General features: G+C 36.0%; 1 protein-coding gene across 3 annotated transcripts in view; it reads right to left on the bottom strand.

Moving 5' to 3' along the window:
• Positions 1-2,354: 2,354 nt before the first annotated feature.
• The window catches only part of GC (GC vitamin D binding protein), a 40,029-nt gene continuing 20,051 nt past the window's right edge, over positions 2,355-22,332 (bottom strand). Inside the window, exons 4-13 of one of the 3 annotated variants that reach the window (XM_082390248.1) lie at positions 21,129-21,340; positions 19,855-19,987; positions 19,460-19,554; positions 15,932-16,061; positions 14,720-14,922; positions 13,849-13,978; positions 13,317-13,414; positions 11,365-11,497; positions 6,471-6,522; positions 2,355-2,538 (exon numbers count right to left, since the gene is read on the bottom strand). In XM_082390248.1, coding sequence (XP_082246374.1) covers positions 6,490-6,522; positions 11,365-11,497; positions 13,317-13,414; positions 13,849-13,978; positions 14,720-14,922; positions 15,932-16,061; positions 19,460-19,554; positions 19,855-19,987; positions 21,129-21,340 — 1,167 coding nt within the window. In that variant the 3' untranslated portion in view covers positions 2,355-2,538; positions 6,471-6,489. Of the gene's footprint in view, positions 2,539-6,470; positions 6,523-11,313; positions 11,498-13,305; positions 13,415-13,848; positions 13,979-14,719; positions 14,923-15,931; positions 16,062-19,459; positions 19,555-19,854; positions 19,988-21,128; positions 21,341-22,332 lie in introns of those variants that run through there. The other 2 variants (XM_082390247.1, XM_082390249.1) reach the window with 2 other exon arrangements.

The raw sequence follows: 22,332 nt of genomic DNA, 5'->3' as shown, positions 1-22,332 counted from the left end.
AGAAGGCTTGTGTGATGGTTAAATTTCAGGTGTCAACTTGGCTAGGCTATGGTGCCTTTTTGTTTAATCATACATTAGTCTAGATGTTTCTATAGGTATTTTGTAGATGTGATTAACTCTCCCACCAGCTGATTTTAAGTAAAAAAAGATTATCCTTGATGATGTGCGTGGGCGTCAGCCAATCAGTCAAAGGTCTTAAAAGCAAAGACTGAGGTTTCCCAGAGGCGAATTCTACCTCAAGACTGTAGCATGTGTGAGTTTCCAGGCTGTTGGGCTGCCTTACGGACTTTGGACTTCCCAGCTCCACGATTGTGTAAGTCAATTTTAATAATAAATCAATCTCTCTATCTCCTATTCTATTTTCTTGGAGAAACCCTGACTGATGGAGTTTGTGAATTTCATTCTTGGAAACAAAGTATTGTTTTGTTTGTTTCTCTCATGACGACCAGTGTTTTTCAAGGAAGGTGATATGTAAGGTATAAAAAATTGAGGACAACTTATATAATAGACATTAACCAGGAAAGTCAGCTACGGTTGATAGTAGTAGGTGGAAATTCAGAAGTGTCTCTTTAATGTTGGGAAGCACTTAGGAAATAAGCATAAATTCTGGCAATATCTTCTCAAAAAATCTGTTTCCTACCAAATGGAACAAATGCAGGCATAATTATGGGTATAAAGTCTAAAATTAAGATTCTTGTACTAAAATGATGGAATATTTGGGTCAGTGATTCTTAATATTAAAAAATGGTGAAAGGTGTTCAGAGTTTGCTGGAAAATATATCCAGGGGAACCATGACAACACTACTTCAACCAATCATGTAATATTTATTGAACACTTAGTGATAAAAAAAACACCCAGGTCTGCCTAGTCAGGCATAAAAATACGTGACCAAAATGGACCAGTTTGTAAGCAGTTCATGAACAATTTGTAAATGTGACCTCTCAGATAAGAGCAGAGCAGAAGTTTTCAAAATTAATTTCACAGAGCCATAATTCCGGGCCATACTGAAAGGAAATGAGGTCACTGGTTAAATGTAGACAGTAATAAATTATGTACCGTAAGTTGTAACTCTTGAAGGGACATACACTACATTGTGATTCCAAAACTAATTTGATCAGTGAGCACATTCTTCAAGTATGCCCGTGAATCTTGCCTGGTGTGCTAGAAATGAAAGCTAAGTCTTTGTTTTCTACTAACTTTGCTACCTTGGGCCCTTCACCCACCTTTATGCAGTCTCATTCCTCATATCTTTTATCAATGCTGTTTACTTCCCAGAGTTGGTATTGAAGCTTCAGCAAGTTAATTTTAGAAATGAAAAATAGACTTTAAAAGGTCTAAAATGCTGCCTACAAGTGAAATGGGTAGGTTGTTGCTTTTTTACTTCATGGAATCACCTAAAGAACTTCCCTGTTGGAGGTTAATTTTCCCTCTTGGAATCTTTGTGAGAGGGTAGAACTGCACATTCTGCTGCAGAAGCTGCAAGGGGCAGGCATTGGCTTTCCCAGTTCTTGGCAGCTGAAGTCTTGAGCACCTGATCTTGGTTTAGTTAATGAAATGCAACCTGCTGGGACTTAGAATCTTGAGAGGGGACCAGGGATGATTTTGGTTAATATGACTCCAGTTATATTTCCTTTAAAACATGCTTCGTCTCTACCATAAAACTCTACATCTACCACGAGATGAATTTCAATTCCTTGAAGCAGTTAACTATAAATATAGAAGGCTTTCCTTGGCTTGTATTGGTTTCAGAGGAGTATTTATTCTGAAAACATAATCTTTCTTTCAAAGCAAAATCTGTTGAGTTAGAACACCTTCAGTTTCCATGGGCAAATCAAGCACATAGAAAGAATATCTTATAGTGTATATACGGTAAATTGAATTCAGTTGAAATCATTGTATTTAGAACTTTGACCCAATAAATTGCTCTGAGGACTCGTCTTTAGCAACAATAAACTTGTTCAGGCTCCAAAGATTTTCTTTTTGCCAGGCAGATACTACCTAATTAATGGCGTACAACTTGCAGCTGGGAGCAAGAAGGTATCCTCAGGGGGCTGCTTTTTCTTTAATTAAAAACAAATTTTTTCTTTAAGAAGTGAGCTATTCCGGGCTATTTATGGTAGAAGGCTGTTAACTTTTTCTTAATGGTACGTATTAAGCCTGAGAAGCGATCAAGGCATGGAGCTCAGTGTGCTGGGAAGTGTAAAGTGGATGCGTATGCCGTGAATCTTTTAGGACACAGCGAATCTAGAAAAAAGCAGGGGCTTGTGAGGCTGAGGCTGCCTCCTGTAGTGTCTTTGTGAAGGTCACAGGAAGAGTGCTGGAGATCAACATGGTAGCATCATGCTCAGTAGCATTTATGGTTTGCATTGTAGTTCAATTTATTTTGTTAACAGATCATCATACTCAACATTAACAATAGTACAAGGCTCTTGCAGCTGATAACAAGCAGGGAGTATCCTAGTTGTCTCCCTAGGACCTCTGGTTTTACTTAGGTTAGGCTGTCAGATGTCATTCCCAGAGTGGTTCCAGCTCTAGGTCTGTGGGAATAATGGGAATAAATGTTAGAAAACCAGAGCTAATGGGCGACAATCATCCTGTTACAGTTCAACAGATGCATATAAGGTCAGGTTATTATGCATAAAGATAAACCTGTCTAGCGTGACCCGTGTATCCACTAGAGCCCACCTGATGGGTCCAGAGTCAATGTAAGAAATTCCCGAGGCCTGAATATAAAGCCGTCACTGTTATGCTAAGGTACATCATACAGTTTTTTTTTTCTTTGAACTAATGGTGTATGTAAGTTTCTGATGTATGAGTATGAATAATCACTGCCAGAGCGAAAAAAAGCAACCAATGCACATGAGGCCCCTCAGTCATGGGACTGAGATAATAGTTCAGTCGTTATTTTAGTAACTCACTGAGTGCGAGGTTTTAATCAAATCACCTTCCACTTTGTAATGAAGCAGATGTGTCTCCCCCTTGCTTATTTTCTTTTCCAAGACACTACAGCAGAGTTGTATCATAATTCTATTTGCACAGTGCAAGAAATTCCATCTTTCATTGACCCAATGAGTTTATGCCTTGGAGTGAGGATGAGAAAGGAGACACCTCCATGCCTCCCTCATATGTTTCTCTCGTGGTGTCAGCACCTAGTTGTGCCGAGTGTGATTCTAGTAGCATTTTCCCTCTGACTCGCTTCTGCAGCATGAGCTAACTCCTTTATCTGTTGGCAACCCAAGGAACACTAATTGTTTCCAAAGCTGAAGGAAAAAGATAACTGGCTTTGTGGGATTTATTAAAAGACAGTAATTCCTTCTCCAATGAGGCATGCAAATGTGGTCACAATCAACTTGGCGGTTAGAAGAAATTGATCAAGGGGCCCAATAACTGTCAAGATGACAAGTCAGGTTTATAAAAAGACTTTAGTTAAGAATGAAATAGCATCAAGCTGTTGAGTGGAAGACATGAATTGTGGGTGTACCTAAGGATGGGAACACCTTGAGACAAAGGCTTCAGCTTCTACAAGTTGTTGAAATCTCTAGAGTGGGGTGGGCTTTCAGTGAAAAATACATAGCCAGCCAAAGTTAGTTTAATGGATTTAGGAATTTCTTCACACTAAATAATGTGCCACTTCTGTCATCAAGAGCATAATTGTTAGAGTAAGAAAAACCATAGAAGAACTTGGATATATTCTAGAGCAATTTAAGATATGAAGAAAAGGCTGGTCTATGGGGAGAGGGGGGAGGGAAGACAAGTGCTCACTACTTAGTTTGGAATCAAAGTCAAGTGCTGGATTCAGAGCAGCTCACAACTGCTGATAATTAAATGAATCCAGGATTGTCCTACAGAGCTACAGAATTCTACATGGAACCCAAGAATCATAATCTGCTGGCTGTGTTCTAGAAACCTAATAGAACTTTTAGGTTATGGCATCATTATGTCTAGACATCAAGTGCCCCAGTCCCACAGCCTTGTGAACAAGGTATAATTTGCTCTTTCAAAGCCACATAACTGCTCCAAATATAACAACCCTTTATAATTGCAGATTGTGATTATAATAAACAGGCAGTGGGTAAAATAGGGCTTGAAACCTATGGAAGGAATATGTGAGTGATTTTTAGGGCTTCCTTCTAGCTGATCAAAATATGTTTGGGTGGCCAAACAATTGGGTGATGCAGAAATTGAAGGACTAATTAAAGGCCATAGAAAAATATTGACTAATGCGGGAGAAATGATAAAATATTTATAGACGATAATGACTAGAACCAGAAGAATCAGTCTATTAGAAGCCTTCGTTAATCTGTCACTGAAAAAAAGTTTACCTGTTGATTTAGCTAGCATTAAATATTTCAGAAAGTTGTTAGGTTAAAAAAAAATCTCTTAATCTATCAAATTAGTGTTACCTTTCCTTAAAATACTCTCTTTTTCAATTTGTGCTCCCAGGGACTGAAAGAATATGAATATACATGAGACACCAAAAAATGCACTGAGTTCCTAGAGAATAACATAATCCGGTGAAAACAAATTCAAAGGCGAAGTTATATGGCTTTTCAAACAACACGAATTCTTATTAAGCCTAGGGATACTAGGGATACCTCAAAGGGTGGGAGGTGAGGTAATGTTGTGTATTGGGATTTTAACTCTACATAGATTATATGTGGATTGAGATGAAGGGAGACTGAATTAAATTTAAATGAGGGAAAACGATTAGTTTAGCAGCAACAGAGACCAGATACTATTTGTAACTCTAGAATATTTATACTCAAGTAACTTGGCTTTTAATTTTTTAATTGAGGTATAAGTGACATAACATATTAGTTTCAGGCGTGGCCTTCAGCCTTTTTCTCCAGAAATAGTTCAGTGAACTTACTTTCCCTTTAAGACACAATATTCATATGCAAAAGCACAAGAATATATAGGCAGGGAAACTTGTTTTAGTTTAGATTCATATTGCGGACAAAGAATGTTGCCTGCCATGCCAATAAACAATAAATGTTGCCTGCCATCAGACACTGCAGCTGTCCTGACAGTGTGCCCTGAGGGGAATTCAGGATGGAGAAAAACAGAAAGCTTTCCGTGTTCTGGATGCTGACCCTATGCATATCTAAAGCAGTCATTTCAATGACCCCAGATTCTTGCACCTTCCCATATAATAGAAAAGAACTAAAATCATTAACTTGAGTTGTCTGTTCTTTGTGATTAGCAATAATCTTTGATGTTCAACTTCACGTTTGTTTTTACAGCAAAAAAACTCCTATGTATCCTGACTCCTCCCTTACCGCCTCAGAACTATCTGAGAGGCTGTCTCCTGGGCTGTAGTCCTCAGTAAGGTCCCCGAATAAAACATAACTCACAACTTTCAGGTTGTATGTTTTTCTTCAGTCGACAGTTGTATCAGTAGTAGAAGCGGCAGCAGTAACAACTTTGCTAGTATTACTGCTACTATTTTCTAGGAATGTTATATGCATAATCATTTCACTTAATCATTGCAACAATGCTGAGAGGTAGATATTACAATTTCTTCTTACAGAAAAGGGAACTGAGCTCTAGGCAGTATAATTTAAGTTTATAAAGATAGATGGAGAGGGGATTCTAATCCAGATTGGGTGATTCCAAAAATGAGTTTCCTTGATCATCTCCATTGCAGTGCCTCTCAGAATGTTAATTTTCTTTTGCTGTTTCTAATGATTCAAATTGTTGATAGTTGGAAGCTTGAATTTCATTAGTCAAAGACTTTTGCTTCCATATCATTTTAGGAAAAGATGTCAGTAAATCAGCAAAGTTAAAATTTTACATCATTGAAAAGCTTGTTTAAGATCTGAGATAAACCAAAACCACTTTTTTAAATCATTTTTTTAAATTTCAGAAGCAATATCTTTAAAATGAATACAATTAAATCTAGAGAGAAAATATTTTTGTAGAAATGTGCACAGTTGAGGTCACCTTCAGTTTAAAGTATGGAGTTCTATCAAAATTATTTTGTACTTTTAATATCTTTATCAGGCATATTTTAATGGGTGAAAATGTAATATCTGAAAGAAGCAAGTAGTACTATTTCAACAGTGTTGCTTTAATTTGAGGAATGCCGCTTTCCTTCTGAGAATCCTGCCATGTTATCTTTAAGACTTGATGGTCTCTGTCTTCAAACTCAGTTTTTTCTATTGAATGCATTAAAATCCCTGAAATGATCTCTATACTGTCATTATCTTAGATGTGAGGTTAAGATGGATATAGTACCAGGCTGGGGATCTGAATTCTAGTCCTAAATTTGTCAGAAGTTGGTCGTATATACTTGCGTAAGCTCCTTGACTTTTCCATGTGCTTAATATCGCATCTCATAAAATAGTCTCATAAAATGACTTTAAATAATTGTTAGAATAATTTGGACAAATAGTCTCCTTCCCATTATGATTTTAAAAATACATTGTACAAAGCTGGGTTCTTTGCTGCCTGTAAAAACCGTACTTACCTAAGACAATACACATGCATCAGGACTGTAGGGTATTCATTTCAGCATCAATCTGAAATGAAAAAAATTATTTAAATCATGGAGTGTTTTGTTTGTAGACTAGTAGGTCATTTCAGAAGGTATAACAAATTTTTTTGAACCTTGTTTAGAGGAAAGCGTTCTTGTCAAAATGCAGTTTTATATTGAACTTTTAATTGACCATCCTTCACATCCTTATTTAGTTTTACAGTGTCCCTGCTCTTGAAGAGTTTACAGTATTCCAGGAAAAAAGACAAGGAAAAAATGACAATAGTTAATAGGTGCTAATTATTGGGTGTGCACTGAATGTTAAGGCATAACACCTTGGGTGCCAGGGAAGGATTCCCAGAGGAAGTGGTGTCTAAATTGAATTCAGAATCTTAATGAAAGATTGAGCCATGTTAGAGGGTGCAAATAGGGCAATCTGGGATGAGTCATTAGGTGCAAAACCTTGAGGTAAGAGCAAGTTTAATGTACTTGAAAAATTGCAAGTAGTTCAGGAGAACCAACACAAGAGGAACAAGAAGTCATGATCAGTTTGGAGAGGAAACCAAGGGTCCAAATTCTTTGATTAAAAAAAAAAAAATTGGACTTCAATTTAGAAGCAACGGAGAGCAATTAGAATGTATTAACCATTTTGTGCTTTGCAAAGGTTATTTTGACCTCAGTATAGAGATGGAATTGGGTGTGAGGCACTGGAGGAAGACTGGAGATGGGAGACCAAGGTTGTAATCCTGGCAAAAGATTGCCTAAAAGTACTGATAATGTAGAAGAAGGTATCTACTGAGAGATATTGAAGAGTTAGAATTGATAGGATTTGGAATTTAGTTGAATGTATATAGAAGTCAAGGATTCCATTTTAGACAATGTGTGAATGATGATAATATTTATACATTTCGGAAATAAGAGGGGGTTTTAAGGGAAAGACTTTGGGCATGTTGAGTTTGAATTTCTTGTGGGACAAGAGAGACCCCATGGACAGTTGGATAAAAATGTTGGTGCTGAGGGGAGAGATTCTGGCTAGAGGTAGAGATTTGAAGATTGAAGGCATGTCCATGGATGAGAACACTCAGGGAAAATGTCATGTCATGAAAAGTGAAGAAGATCAAGGAAAAACTCTGGAAAACATGGAAACTTAAGGGATAGGTAGAAGAGGAAGACAATACTGAAGAGAGTAAGAAGGGAAGAGTCAGAAGGAAAAAGATAGAATATGATAATGCAGATAACAGTTGTTTCAAGAAGAAAAATAATTGTGGGTATCAAGTGTTTTGCAGAGAAGGCTGGTAAGATAAGGACTGAAAAATGTTTATTAGATTTAGCAAGAAGATTTCAGTGTGACTTTGCCATTAGTGGTATGGTAGCATCAGAAGCCGTACTGCAAAGGGTAGAGGAATTAATAAGAGGTGTAAGGAATGAGAGTATATACTGTTCAAGAATCTTGGCTCTAAGGGAAGGAGAAAAGTAGCTAAGGAGTAGTGTCTAAAGTATCTTAGTTTTTTAAGATCAGGAGATAAGTAACTTTAAATTAGAATCATTAAAAAGGTATTGTTGAAACAAAAGAGTGTAACTAATGAAAGAAGCTTCCAAGGAAGTGGGATGAACGGAATTCAGAGTGATACTACTGACCTGGTATCATGTTTGCTATTTTAACAATAATTTTGGATTTTCAGTCAGTAATTAATAGTTTTCCGGTATCAGTAATTTGCCTTTGTCATTATTAGCTAAATTAGGGCTGAATTCTGACAATGACATGGAGTGACAGTAACGGACTCATGAAATAAACTTATGATATTCCGTATATAATCTCTGTATATCTCACTCAACCCATGTGTAAAAGGGGAATTAAAATGTTACCTAACATTTAGAATTGTTTTAGATCATTCTCTAAATACATGTAAAGCTATTAATATTCTGCTTAACAAATAGAAATGGTTTAATAATTGCTAGCTATGACACTGAGGATTATAAAATCTACTTATACTGAGAGATGTAACAATTTTTCCTGAAGTATGGGAGAGAAGACAAGGGGAGGGAGAGAGGGAGGTGAAGGGGATGAGAGAGGAAGAGTCGGTCTCCTCTTTGCCCAGCTTCTCTTGGCTATTTGCATTTGACTGTCTTCGAAATTTTAATGATCAACTCCAGCACATAACAGTGGCTTTCTGAAAACTTTGGGAAATCTGTTGGGACATCTTAGGGATAGCATAGTAATGAGTTTTCAGAAGAATGAATAGGGATGCCTTGCCTGAATGATGGAGAGAAATAAAAATCAAGTCTAATTTTGCAGTTGTAAGTTTTTCTACAGTCAGTGGGCCTCTATGGAAAATAAAAATGGACCAGTTCTGAGTGCCATGGTAGAACCAAAAGAAAATTACACTGATGGTTCTGTTTCCTGATCATTTAAAGATCAGGGTGAGGGTAGGTAGGGGTAGATGACCACATAATGAAACACTGATTTAGTATGGTTCAGAGGCCCCTTCTGCCACTCTTCTAGCAACTGTGCCAAGTATATTTAGAATGGCAGACAGAAATGGATCCCTGGATATAAATGACTTGGAGTGAATGTAGTAGATGGGCACTACTTATAAGGAAAAGAAACTGTCAAGCATTTGGACAAGGAGATTAAATGATAAATTTAATGATAAATTATAATCCAAATTATAGGGTAAATGGGACAAATATTTACACTAAGCATTGAGAATTAAAGTGAATGCTGTTCTAGCAGATTGAAGTCAGAAAGCAGAGGTGAGCACACCTACCTCACAATGAGATTAATGTAGAAAGACAATCAAAAAGGCTAACAAACACCAGAGGGTCTAACGTCCGAGGGCTCTAAATAATCAAATGTTCATGAGTATCTCAACTCCATTCCTCTCACTGTTCTTTAGCAATTACGGAAAGTCTGGCTAGTCAGAAGCAGCACTGCTATAAATTTACTGGTTATAAAGCAAGAAAATAGAACATTACAAAACTGCCTTCTCATCATGGTTGTTGAAAATAAAGTTTTAAAATGGCAATGTGTTATAATGAAAAATATAGTGAAAAGCAGATTAAAGACATGAAAAGCAAGAGGCTTGAAGGAAGCATGTGCTTCGTGCATAAAGCTCAGTTTGTCTCGGATGAGGTCAAAAAGAAAAGTGTGTAGCTGGATGAACAGATGATGGGACTAGAGATGGGTTACAGACGTGGTATTTTTGACAATATAAGAAAAGGATTTAGGCTTTTTTTTTCTTGATGACTGCATGAGGCCGTCAGAGCAAATTCTGCTGATAGAAAACACCTTTTAGGTAAGGTGACTTTTTTTTTTTTTTTTTTTTCCCCTTCTGGAAAAGGCAGCCTAAGCAGCTATTATATTACCCAAAGCCAGTTGGTAGTCCAGGAAGGAACTGTTCGATTTAGTTGCCTTATGCTAAATGTTTTAATGCCGATAATGACCAAAATATCCTAATACTCCAACTCTTTCAATTTTTGTTTAGAATCTTACTTGTTTTGAATTTTAATGAAAGGTGAACATGATATATTTCTCAGCAGAATTTAAAGAACAGGCTTTTATTGTACTGTACCCTTTTCATCTGGAATTCTGACTTTACAAATTATTACAAACAAGGTTGGCAAATAGGTTTGGGATTGGAGTGTATACATGGAAATTGGAGGAGAAATCAGAATCTTCAAGGGTATAGAGAAGAAAGACAAACAACATGATGTAGCTCGATTTGTTAATTTAAGGCTTTGTTTGGCAGTATACGATGAAAACCAAAACTTCACTAAAACGTTCAGAGAATTGGTACGTATAACCCAAAACTTAAAAGAACAAAAACAAAGGCACAAACAGCTTTTCCCAGTCTAACTTTCCAAAAACCACTTCAAATATAAAAGAGCCTCTACTGAGAAGAGAGAAAGACATTTTCTAGTTGGTAGAGAAAGCCAGACTAGACTCAGTAGAAATTATGAGGGGAATATAATGGTTTAGTTTATAGAAAAATGTTCTCATAAATGAAGCTACTGGGCAGTGAAATAGTCTACCTCTAGGAGAAAATAACTTGACTGTATTTAAATGGAAGCTGAATGACCTGTGGAAGGGATTAACTGAGTAAAAGATTACACTAAATGAGCTTCAAGGTTTTCTTCTGACACATAAACTTTTGTGATTTTTATTAAGTTCTTGGATATTATCAAATGTGCTCTAATAGAATAGTAATAGAAATAGAATAGAAAAATAATAGAATAATAAAATGAAACCAGGCTTTGTTGCTTTCATGGTTTAAATGAACAAAATTTCATGTAAGTTCTTGAAAAAATTCTTTAACTTATAGAAAAGGACTTCTGATTGGCATTAAATCACTGGCCTAAGTAGTATTAACTTTTACACTGTAGTTAAATTATTTTTATGTAAAGGCAAAAATGATGGGTCCAAAATAGATCATAAATGTTTCCTTCCCAATAGACAACAAAACCAACAATAGTTAAATCCGGCCAAAAGGGATACAACTTAATAACATGAACTTTAGAAAGAGGTGAGCAAAGGAAGATACTGTTTTGGTATGGCATAGAGTTGTTTTAACCCTGCCTCTATATTCCAGAAATAGAATGCGTGAGACATCAAAATTCTTGGAATTGTCACTAATACCTCCAAATTAGCTGTAAAGTGAAATGGAGTGCTCTCTTTACCTTTTTTGACTATTCTAATATAGCATTCTGAAATGACTGCTGGAGAATAATGGGTCAAATGGAGGATATAAACAAATGGATTACTGCATCTGAAAAGGCCAACAAAACATTTCCCCATGAATAGGACAGGCAATCAATAACAAATGAGTAAATCTTACTATATAAGTTCTTAATACTATGCAGTGATAAGTGGAGGGTTAAATTTTCTTACCTCTGAATTGCAGTAGAGAGGAGGTGAGTTTATAGAACAACACTTGGAGGCAAAGTCTGAGCGCTTGGCAACCAGCTCTTCGAGTTCTGTCTCTGTGGCATCAGGCAGTTTTCCTCTTAGCCTCTCTGCCAGTCTGAAAGGCCAATTTTATGTAAAGTTTTACTAGATGTGTTTTATAAACATGTCTAGTGCAAAATGATAGCCACTTCAGATCTTTAGCAACAAAAAAGGAAAATATAGTTGCCCTTCTTAAGAAAACTTAATATCTGTGGAATGATTTTTAGTGCCTCAATTTGAGATTAGAAAGTGAAACCTGTCTCTTTAGATCATGAAAGTAAACATACAAACTGTTGCTGAATTTGAATTCCCGCCTTTCCCCTTTCATTCGCTCAGTTGCATCAGTCAGCATGGATGACTTCCTCCTCCATTCTCCCTGACCTTTCATCTTCTCTCAAGTTCTAGATTTCAAACTCCTCAAAGAATACTTCCCTTACAGGACTTTGTCACCTTCATGTATTCTCCCTCATTTTATGTAATTTTCCCTTCAGTTTGCCTACTTCTTAACTACCTATGCTAGAAAACACAAGAAAAGTTAGAAACTTTGGCTCTTGTTTTTAGCTCTACTATTAACTATCTCCCTTTTAAGACGGTGCTAGGATCTGAATTCTCTTGATTCTCTCCCAGTTTGATTGGTCTATGATCTTGGTAACTCTCTACCCTCATAATGGTTTATGACTCAGCCTGGTTTACGACTTTCTCCAAGAAATACTTGCCAGCCCAGTCAGTAGTGGGATTGGGAAGTAGTAGAGACCCAAGTTTATCTGGAGTTGGGATTAGTAAAATGGATACAGGGAAAGTCCAAGAGGGTGAGGGGGATAGCCTGCTTATAAAACATTATTGAAAAGAGTTGGTCCCAGCTGGGAGGGAAAGCAAGTCAGACCAGAAGGAACTCACAGGATAGGGAGAAAAAGGGCACGTATGGGATTGTAAATACCTAGACTCAATCGTTTCAATCTTCTCTACTTTCAAAACTCAAAATGTCAATTTTACCGCATTAACATTTTTAATGTATTGAGATTATATAAATTATTACTCAGTTGTCCCATGTAATCCTGGAGTTCAAAACTGTTGGCAGAGAACTTAATCTTGCATTATCTGTAACATTCTATAACGCCTCCATAATCTATTAATTATGTAATTTCCTGATAACTGGGAAATAACTATTTTGAACTTAAGGATTTCACAGCTTTTTTTCTTTTAGAGCTTTGTTAAGGTAGACTTCATGGGGGTCACTGAAGAAGGTGTCATCCTTTTGGGATTCTTTATAAAGGTCCTTTTGTGGGGTTGTATTTGTGCTTACTTGATCTGTGTTGTTCAAAATGATTGGAAATGAATCTAAGAAATTAATTAAGTTGAGAATGACATGATCTTCTCAACAGAGATTTTCCAGGAAACCAGTAAAACTTTTCATTATTATGGCCTATTATTTTAGTGTTAACACTTATTTATAAAGGAATGCCTTCCTTTTTTTTTTTTTTTTATAAAGAGTTTCGCTTAATTTTTATTTATTTATTTTTGGCTGTGTTGGGTCTTCGTTTCTGTGCGAGGGCTTTCTCTAGTTGTGGCAAGCAGGGGCCACTCTTCATCGCGGTGCGCGGGCCTCTCACTATCGCGGCCTCTCTTGTTGCGGAGCACAGGCTCCAGATGCACAGGCTCAGTAGTTGTGGCTCACGGGCCCAGTTGCTCCGCGGCATGTGGGATCTTCCCAGACCAGGGCTCAAACCCGTGTCCCCTGCACCAGCAGGCAGACTCTCAACCACTGCGCCACCAGGGAAGCCCATGCCTTCCTTTTTGACTTAGCACATCTAAAGTCTTCAACTCTGCTTCAAATAACAGTACTGGGCTACTGTTATCGATAAATTTGGAGGAATCAGCCAGAACAAGTCCCTTACTTTTTCTTGTACTCAGTAAATGTGTTTTCTGAATAATCGGCACACAGTTCTTGTCCCTTTTCAATGAAAGAAGATAGGTCTCTCGTCAATTGAGGGCCCTGTAAGAAAACAATTATTTGTCTTGAAACACTGTTCAGGGAGATGTGAAATCAGAACTCCATGCAATGTATCAAGATGAGTGTTTATTATCTCTATCAGATATTGGCTAACATTTTCTACATAAGACCAGATTGTAAATATTTTAAGCTTTGTAAGTCCTATACAGTCTCTGCTGTACCTACCAACTGCCACCATGGCAAAAAAGCAGCCATAAACAATAAGTAGAGCTATATGCCAATGAAACTTTATGAACACTGATGTTGGAGTCTTATATAATAAATTTTCATGTATAATGAAATATTATTTTTAGGGCATTTTAAAATGTAAGACCATTCTTAGATCACAGACACCAGGCCAGATTTGCCCTATGAGCTGCAGTTTGCCAACCCTTGATCTATAGCAAAGTTGATAAAGAAACGGTAGCACATTGTACCTTAGCATTGAAACAGGCAGTAGAGTCTTCAGAGTGGCAGCATTCATCAAGGCTTTTCAGGGTTGGCTCAAGTATTTTACTGAGGAATACTTCTGGAATATGAGTCTTCCTACTTAGGTCAAACGTATACCTGGCATGAAAGAGAAAGGAGATAACACTCTTTAACATGGGTAGATTTGTGTAGGCATGTCATGTTTTGAAATTTGACATCTATTAAGGCAGAATACCTGCCTTCTTAATTAAAAATAAGATTTAATTAAAATTGACTCCAAATCAACAGGTTTGAAGTTAAAATCAATATTCTCATTTGAATGCAAATTATTAACAGTTGCTTTGAAGCTATTGTAACTAGTTAATTTAACTCAAGTAAAATGTTGTATGTACTACATATAAATTTGTTTATGTATTTATATATAAACAGATCTACTTCAAATGCCTATGGAACTGTCCTTTATGCAACTATAATACAATGAACCCTATATAAAGCATCAAGTGAGTAACTTAGGTAGCTTTTCTGTGAAAGTAGTTTGTGTAAATTCTTCCATTGTCTCATCCCATTGTTTATGCATTTATGAAAACAATGAGTACTTAGACAAATATAAATTAGTTTCAATCCAAATTCAGTCTAAATCCTGCTCTCTAATACTGGTAATTGATTTTGGGGCCTGTTGACTTAATTAAGAAATATTTTTACACCTCAAGTATGCACGTACTCATAGTTCATGCAACTCAGTCTACGCAACCAATGGTTTATTTTAGTTTTTAACTGGAGGAAAACAGATAAAGGCTTACCATTTCTTCCCATTTTAATTTCTTTGTCACTTAATGCTAGTGAATATCAATACTGTCAAATTAGATCAACCCTACTTACTGATCCAGGACTTTGGTGTTCCCTTTATCACACACATCTTTGTTTGTGGGCAACTTGACATCTGGCAGGTCGGGGTTTTGGGCAGCTGGCATGAAGTAAGTGCACACAAAAATGTCCATGGGTGTTTTTTCTTGACAACAGTCCTTAAACTTAGAATTCTTTGTGGATAAGTTGTCACAGATTTTTACTGTGTATTCAGGCAGCTACAAAAGCAATTGTGAGTTTGTGCATTGTTAGTTTCCTAGTTAGTCTAATTAAAAATAAGGAAGGCTTACAAAAGTCAGTGTGAATGCTCTTTCAAGGTACATTGGTAGGACATTTGCAGAGGGTAACTTGTCAATGTGTACTAAGAGCCTTAAAGTATACAATCTGATTTCCACGAATTTACTCTCAGAAAATAATTATGGGTGAAGGGAAGATTTAGCTATAAGGCTATTAAGGGCAGCATTGCTTAACATATTAAACTGAAACAAGCTAAATCCAATAAAAGGGGACTGGTTAAATAAAAAGATGGCATATCTAGGTAGATAAATGCAGCATATGCAATACATACATAGAGTCCCACTTAACCATTATAAGTCAGGTTATAGAGAAACACCTATAGACACAGACAGGTATCCTTAATGAAAAAAGGCCAGGTAACAATCTATTTCTAAAGAGGTCCACAGACACCTAGTGACTTTTATTTAAGTAACAGTTCAAATTTATATCTACTTGAAAGGATTATATAAATGAAAGGTGAGAAATTTGGATGACTATCAAATTTTAATAGACATAACAAAAACATTAGACACTTTTAATAATGGTTGTAGTGTTGTCTAATAGAACAGATGATGAATGATGAAAAATAATTTCTATCTGTACTGTGCCATACTGAGCATTTGAAAAGTGGCTAGTGTTACCAAAGTTGAAGTTTAATTTAAACTTAACTATATATGACTAGTAGATCTGCATTGGGCTCTGTAGGTAGAGTAAGGTCTTGGGAATCAGAATCTTGTCCTTGTGTGTGGACTTTGCCACTTGCTAGTTGTATGACTTCAAAGTATTAATCCTTGCTAATCTTCTGTTTCCTCATCTGTAAAATTGAGTTAACAATATATTTAAATTTCATAGGATACATATGAGGATTCATTGAGATGATGCATGTAGAAAGCTGCTTAGGAGAACGCCTGCCACTCAGTATGTGGCTCGTGATGATGACGATTTTCTTACCTCCTTAGCCATGCAGTCCTCAGAGGCAGACTCACAGCACTTGGAGACGATTGTAGTAATACCTTCAGCCAGCGGCAAAACATCTTCCAGATTCGCAGTAGGCACTTTCTGGGCAAATTTTATGAGATGGCTAAACAGTTAAAAATGAATTAGTAGTTTACCCATATTCTCAGTTTTTTTGGTTTCATTATGAACACAGAGTCGGGAGGAGTATTAGCATAGTTTTAATTCCTCAACAGCTGCGTAGAGCACAACTGCTATGTGATGGATCCTTTGTGCAGAAGTCACTATTCAAAATTCAGTCATCCCCAATGGATCTTTTCATATTTTCAGTACTGATATAGAGCTTCTCTTCTGGCCAGATCTACGTAGTTGAAGCATGCCTTTAAAATGTTAGATCTAACGTATAGCTGATTCACTTTGTTATACAGCAGAAACTAACACAACATTGTAAAGCAATTATACTCCAATAAAGATGTTAAAAAAAAAAAAATAGTTGTGATAAAAAAAATGTTAAATCTAAAATGGCAATAAAGAAAGCACTAATGTCTATTCATGAGGCCAGCATTGTGTTTTTGTGACCCCTTACAGTCTTTAAAAATTTTCATAAGTTCATTTAGAAACTACAGATAAAAGAAATAATGAAGACCTATAGCCCTAGACCACAGAGTTAATAAATGTTGATGTTTTCGTGTATTACCCTGAAGTATTTTATAAGGCTTACAAGGTATTTTTTAAGTGTTTATGCTCTGCTATACCATTCACCTATTTTCCTTTTTCACTTAATATATCAGGAATAGGTTCTATATCATTCTTTTTAAATTGCGGCAAAAAACATAAAATTGGCCATCTTAACCATTTTTAAGTGTATAGTTCAGTAATGTTACGTATATTTACTTTTATATAACAGATCTCTAGAAATTTATCTTGCAAAATTAAAACTCGATACCCATAAATACTGCCCCCTCCCCACTGATCCACCCTCAGCCTTTGGTGAGCTTCTACCTTTTTGCTTTCTTTTTCTATGACTTTTATTACTTTAGATATTCTATATGAGTGAAATCATACAGTACTTGTCCCTTTGTGACTGCTTATTTTGCTTAGCCTAATGTCCTCAATGTTCATCCATGTCGTAGCATGTGACAGGAATTTTTTTAAGACTCTATAATATGTAATATAGGTATGTATTGTATGTATGTATCACACTTTATCCATTCATCTGTCAGTGGACATTTGGGTTGCTTCTACCTCTTGACTATTGTGAATAATGCTGCAATTAACATGGGTGTGCAAATATATCCTTGAGGTTCTGCTTTGAATTTCCCTGGATATATATGCAGAAGTGAGATTGCTGGATCATATGGTGACTCTATTTTTAAATTTTTGAGAAACCTTCATACTATCTTTCACAATGGCTGTACCATTTTGCATTCCCATCAGCAGTGCACAAGGATTCCAATTTCTCCATATCCTTGCCAACACTCATTTTCTGTTCTTTTGGTAGTGGTCATCCTAATAGGTGTGAGATGATATCTCATTGTGGCTTTGATTTGTATTTCTCTTATGATTAGTGATGTTGAATATCTTTCCACTTACATATCTCTTGTTGAATCATCTATTCAATTATTTTTAATCAAGTTATTTTTTTGTTGAGCTGTAGAAGTTCCTTACGCATTCTAGATATTAAACCCTTATTAGATAGATGACTTGCAAATATTTTCTCCCATCCCATAGATTGCCTTTTCACTTGGTTTTTTCCTTTAAAGTGCAGTAGTTTAAGCTTGATGTAGTGCTATATATCTATTTTTGCTGTGATCTATGCTTTGGTGTCATTTCCAAGAAATTGCCAAATCCAATGTCCTGAGGTTTTTTCCCTATGTTTTCTTCTAGGAGTTTTATAGATTTAGATCTTTAATCCATTTTGAATTAATTTTAATATATGGTGTAAGGTAAGGGTTCAACTTCATTCTTTTGCAAGTGCAAATCCAATTTTTCCAGCACCATTTGTTGAAGAGACTTTTTTTCTCAATCGTGTAGTTTTGGCACCCTTGTGGAAAATCATTTGGCCATATATATTAGGGTTTCTACATGAGCTCTCTATTCTTTTCCACTGGTCTCTCTATATCTTGTTATGCCCATACCACAGTGTCTTTATTACTGTTGCTTTGTAATATGTTTTGAAATCAAAGTGTGAGACCTCCAACTTTGTTGTTCTTTTTCAAGATTGTTTTGGCTATAAGGAGTCCCTTGATATTCCATATGAATTTTAGGGTGATTTTTTTTTTCTGTTTCAGCAAAAAAAAAAAAAAAAAAAATGCCATTGGGATATTGATAGATTACATTGAATCTGTAGATTGCTTTGGATAGTATGGATATTTTTACAACATTGATTCTTCCAATCCATAAGCATGAAATGTCTTTCTATTTGTAGTTTTGATTTCTTTTAGCAACACTTTGTTTTCATTAAATATTCTTTTAAAATATAATTATAACAAACTGGCATTCTCTCATAAATGGATATATCATGATTGATTTAAATATGCTCTATTAGGAAATATCTAAGTTTTTCATATTTAAAAAAAAAATGTGGCAGCAATGTTTTTAGCTAAATCTTTGTCCACACTCAGTTCCTTGGAGTAAATTCCTAGACACTAATGCAAGTATAAATTTATGATTAAGACATATATGTATATTGTTATAGGGGGTTTTATACTATGAATTCCTATGCTCTGCATGCCAAATACTCTAAATGCAAGGAAAACTAAAGGGAAGTTTTAGAGAAGATGCCATTTAGTATTTCAGTAGTTCTAATGGAAGATTATTTTTAAAGGACTCATGAAAGTAGTTTCTATGCCCTTTGGGGGAACCTTAAGATCTGGTGCCAGCATGAATTCTTTCATTACCATTAGAGGAAAAAACTTGTGGATCAGAGTAAAAGGAATTAAAGAGACTCTAAATACTGAAGATATAAAGCTGGCAAATCTAGATGTCTGAGGAGTTGAGAGATGTGTAAACATAGAAACTGTCAAAATTGTGAAATTAACAATAGCCATACAAAAATCAAAGTGAAGCTTATAAACTAAGTAATTAGAATAAATTCATGAAGCTTACGAGTGTACACTATAGAGCACAAAGCTTCATATAACAAGAATTCAGGAAGTTTTTTCCCAAGAAAAACATGGGCAAAGCAAGTAACAGGTGATGAATAAAAACGATTGTTTTTGCTCGTGTGTTTGTAATACATGCTAATATGAATATTGAGATAATTTCTAGTGGTCTACCAGTCTTCCCATGTGAATATATGGAAAAGGTTGATTAAAATCAAATTATGTTTTAGAAAAGTTTTGTTCCTTATTCATATTTTGTGTAGAGAAAAGAAAAAATAACTGGGCCCTATTTGAGGATTATTGGAGCATAACACTATGGTTTATATCTTCTATTACAAACATTTTCTTAGAGAATCCTAATATTATGGATCAATAGTGCAGAAACAAACAGCTACACATGCTGATGGTGCTAAATCTTTACCTGAGCCTTGATTTCTCCTTCCCATAAGCAGAGTATTGTGAACAGATTCTATTTGACATTGTGGTGAGAAGTGATAAATGTTTAAGCTGAAGTCTCTAGAAAATAAATGAGAGAATGTCATTAGATGGTCAGGATCCATTGAAAGCAGTGTGCAGAAATGGCCAAAAAGAGACCATTTGGACTCCTTTTGATGACTAGAAAACTGAATTCTGACCAACGGAACTTTTTCCGCAGAGGTGGTTGTGTGTTTTTTCCAATTAACAAAATACAAAAGAGGCATTTTAAAAACGTTTACGGATTCCAGAATCGGAATCTTTCTAACGTTATTTGAAAGGAACGGTATTAATAGAAGAAGAAGAAAAAAGAACATAACTATGTAACAAAATGACACTTACCTCTTTCAAAAAGCAGACTGTTGGGTTTGGTGAGGTACAGCATGACCCTACCATGGAGAGAGAACTCTTGGTGTAACTGACTAATAGTGTCAAAGGAGCTTGTCCATAATTAATGGAATATTCATACATAAATCTGTGGGGGGAAAAATAGGATTGGTCAAAACATTTGTGGGAAACAATCTTTTTCAGAAGTATTTTGATGGAAAAAGGGTGCATGTTAGTTGATAGTTATAATATCTAAAAAGCACTAGGGATTTAGAGAAAGGGTTATAATACTAGTCACTTTTAATCAATATCTTCATTTAAAAAAATCTTTTCTAAATTTCCACGTAGATTACTTGGGAGGGGTCATTCGTCCCTTTATTCCTTTAGCATCTGCCATATGCATGGCCTATGGTAGCTGCTTATTAACGTTGGTGGAAAAAATTGAAATGAAGGTAATGGAATTATCTTTCATTATCTGTTTATTCTAGACAATTGCTATGTATAGGCTTGTTTGTTGAAATTATTTTAATTTTTGTGAGCATAAGCCATTAAGTGTCTAAAGAGACTGAGATCTTAGGCAAAATCCTCCCTGAATTTACAGGGATGGGCAAGCCAACCAACTTTTATGAAATCATGACCTTGATTTCATACTTCTAAAGCCAGTTTGAATGATGTTGCTTTTGACTTCTGTGTGTGTATATATATTTTTTCTATTATCATAATTTTTTTCCAACTTTATGATCTTCTGAGAGTAAAGAATCAATATATAATCGGCTCTTCATGAATGTTAAACAATAAGGTGAAAGTATTATGTCCACTAATGTGGTACAACAAGTGTCATGTTCACAAGTGTTTCTGGGAATGTACAGTAAGAATGAAAAAAAGCTGTTTATTTCTTATGCTCTACTGGAAATTAAATACTTGTGCACAGCAATAAAATTCTATCAGATGGAGTATGCAAGGATCCCTAACGTAAGAGGAATCGCAATAGCTGCTGTCAAATATTTGAACATGTCATGTGGACAGGGGATCCAAGTGAGTCTGCTTCAGATACTAGAACTAGGATGAGAGAGGGTAGGCGTTTGGGAAAGTTGACTTCATCTCCATCTGAGAAAGCTATTTGTAATAGGCACTGACAGAGATGGGATGTTGTGGGTGACGGTCAAGTTTTTGTTGTTGGTAATTGTCCGGGTTGCAGTATAAGAGGTGTTTATATAGAATAAGGGGTTAGGTTAGACATGTATGTTATTTTATGCCCTGAAGTTTTACATATGATGAAAGCAGCTTACTGATCAGCAAAGCCCTTGGGATCTTTCCTGAATGCCTCACAGATCTCATCATTCGTTGGCTCTACATAGGTAGGAAATTCTTGTGGCTGGTGCTTCAGGGCAGCCATACAGAGTTTCTTTTCAAGGCCCTCTTTGGTGCAGCACTCGGGAGTTCCTGGGTGCACTGGGAATGGAGAGTCACTTTCACAGGACTTAGCAGACAATGCTGAAGTCTAGAATGAGAAAAGAAAAGTAAACTCACATATGTGCAAGTTTCCAGGCTTATAGTTCTCCATTTAGTATAACATCTTAGTCTTAAATTTGAAAATTCTCATTAGTAACAAACTGGCCATGACAAGCTGCATTATTTTAGTTATAGGCTAGTACAGGGTCTTATGTTAAGACTCAGTAGTACCAAAAGAGAACCTTCATTAACAAGTGAACTGTATGTGATTGCAGCTGTTAGAGGTTTGATCCTCTAGTTCAGTGTTTATCCACAGGGATATTAACATCTCTAAGGATGAGGGAGGTCATTTGAAAAAGCTCCATTGATCCTGATGTGATCTCCCATCTGTATTCTCTTCTAAATACCGCTAAGAATGGGGACCTCCCTCTTCCCTCCTCCCCTCCCTTTGTTAAATGAACAGGCTCTTAATCCTTGACTGCTTTCGTCTTCAACATTGATTTGCATTCTCCTACTCAGTGGTTCTTGAGCCTGCTTTTGCATCACTGTATAAAAATAAGAAATGCCTGGGCTGCATAACACAGAAATTCTGATTCAGTAGGTCAAAGATGAGGCCTGAGGGTCTGTTTTTTTCCCAAAGTCCCAAAGTTTATTCTCCTGTGCATCATGGGTTGAAGCACTGGTACAATTTAATTTACTGCCTCAACAGTGGTACATAGATACGTGTGGGCAGACTAAGCCCATGGTAAGAGTACCACCAAAGCAGTTGTAGCAACAAAATGTTCTTTTTGGAAAGAATTTGATATCTGGAATAAAAATGTGGAATAGAAATAGTCCCATGGAAATAGAAATAAGCCCATGGAAAAAATTGGGGATTTACATGGGAAAAAGATTTTGACATCTTTACAATTATTTTATAAGATATCTTTTGAAGGTAAAACTTCTAAAGATCTTTCCTATCGATGAAGGAAAGCAACATGATGAATCATTTATGTAAACCAAAAGTAAACAGTGAAACTTTTCCCATTTCTTTCCCTGGCA

This window comes from Balaenoptera borealis (assembly GCF_965194805.1).
Source record: "Balaenoptera borealis genome assembly, chromosome: 4".
Lineage (NCBI taxonomy): Eukaryota > Metazoa > Chordata > Mammalia > Artiodactyla > Balaenopteridae > Balaenoptera > Balaenoptera borealis.
Note: the sequence above shows the minus strand (reverse complement) of the source record. Positions and strands in the feature narration are given on the sequence as shown.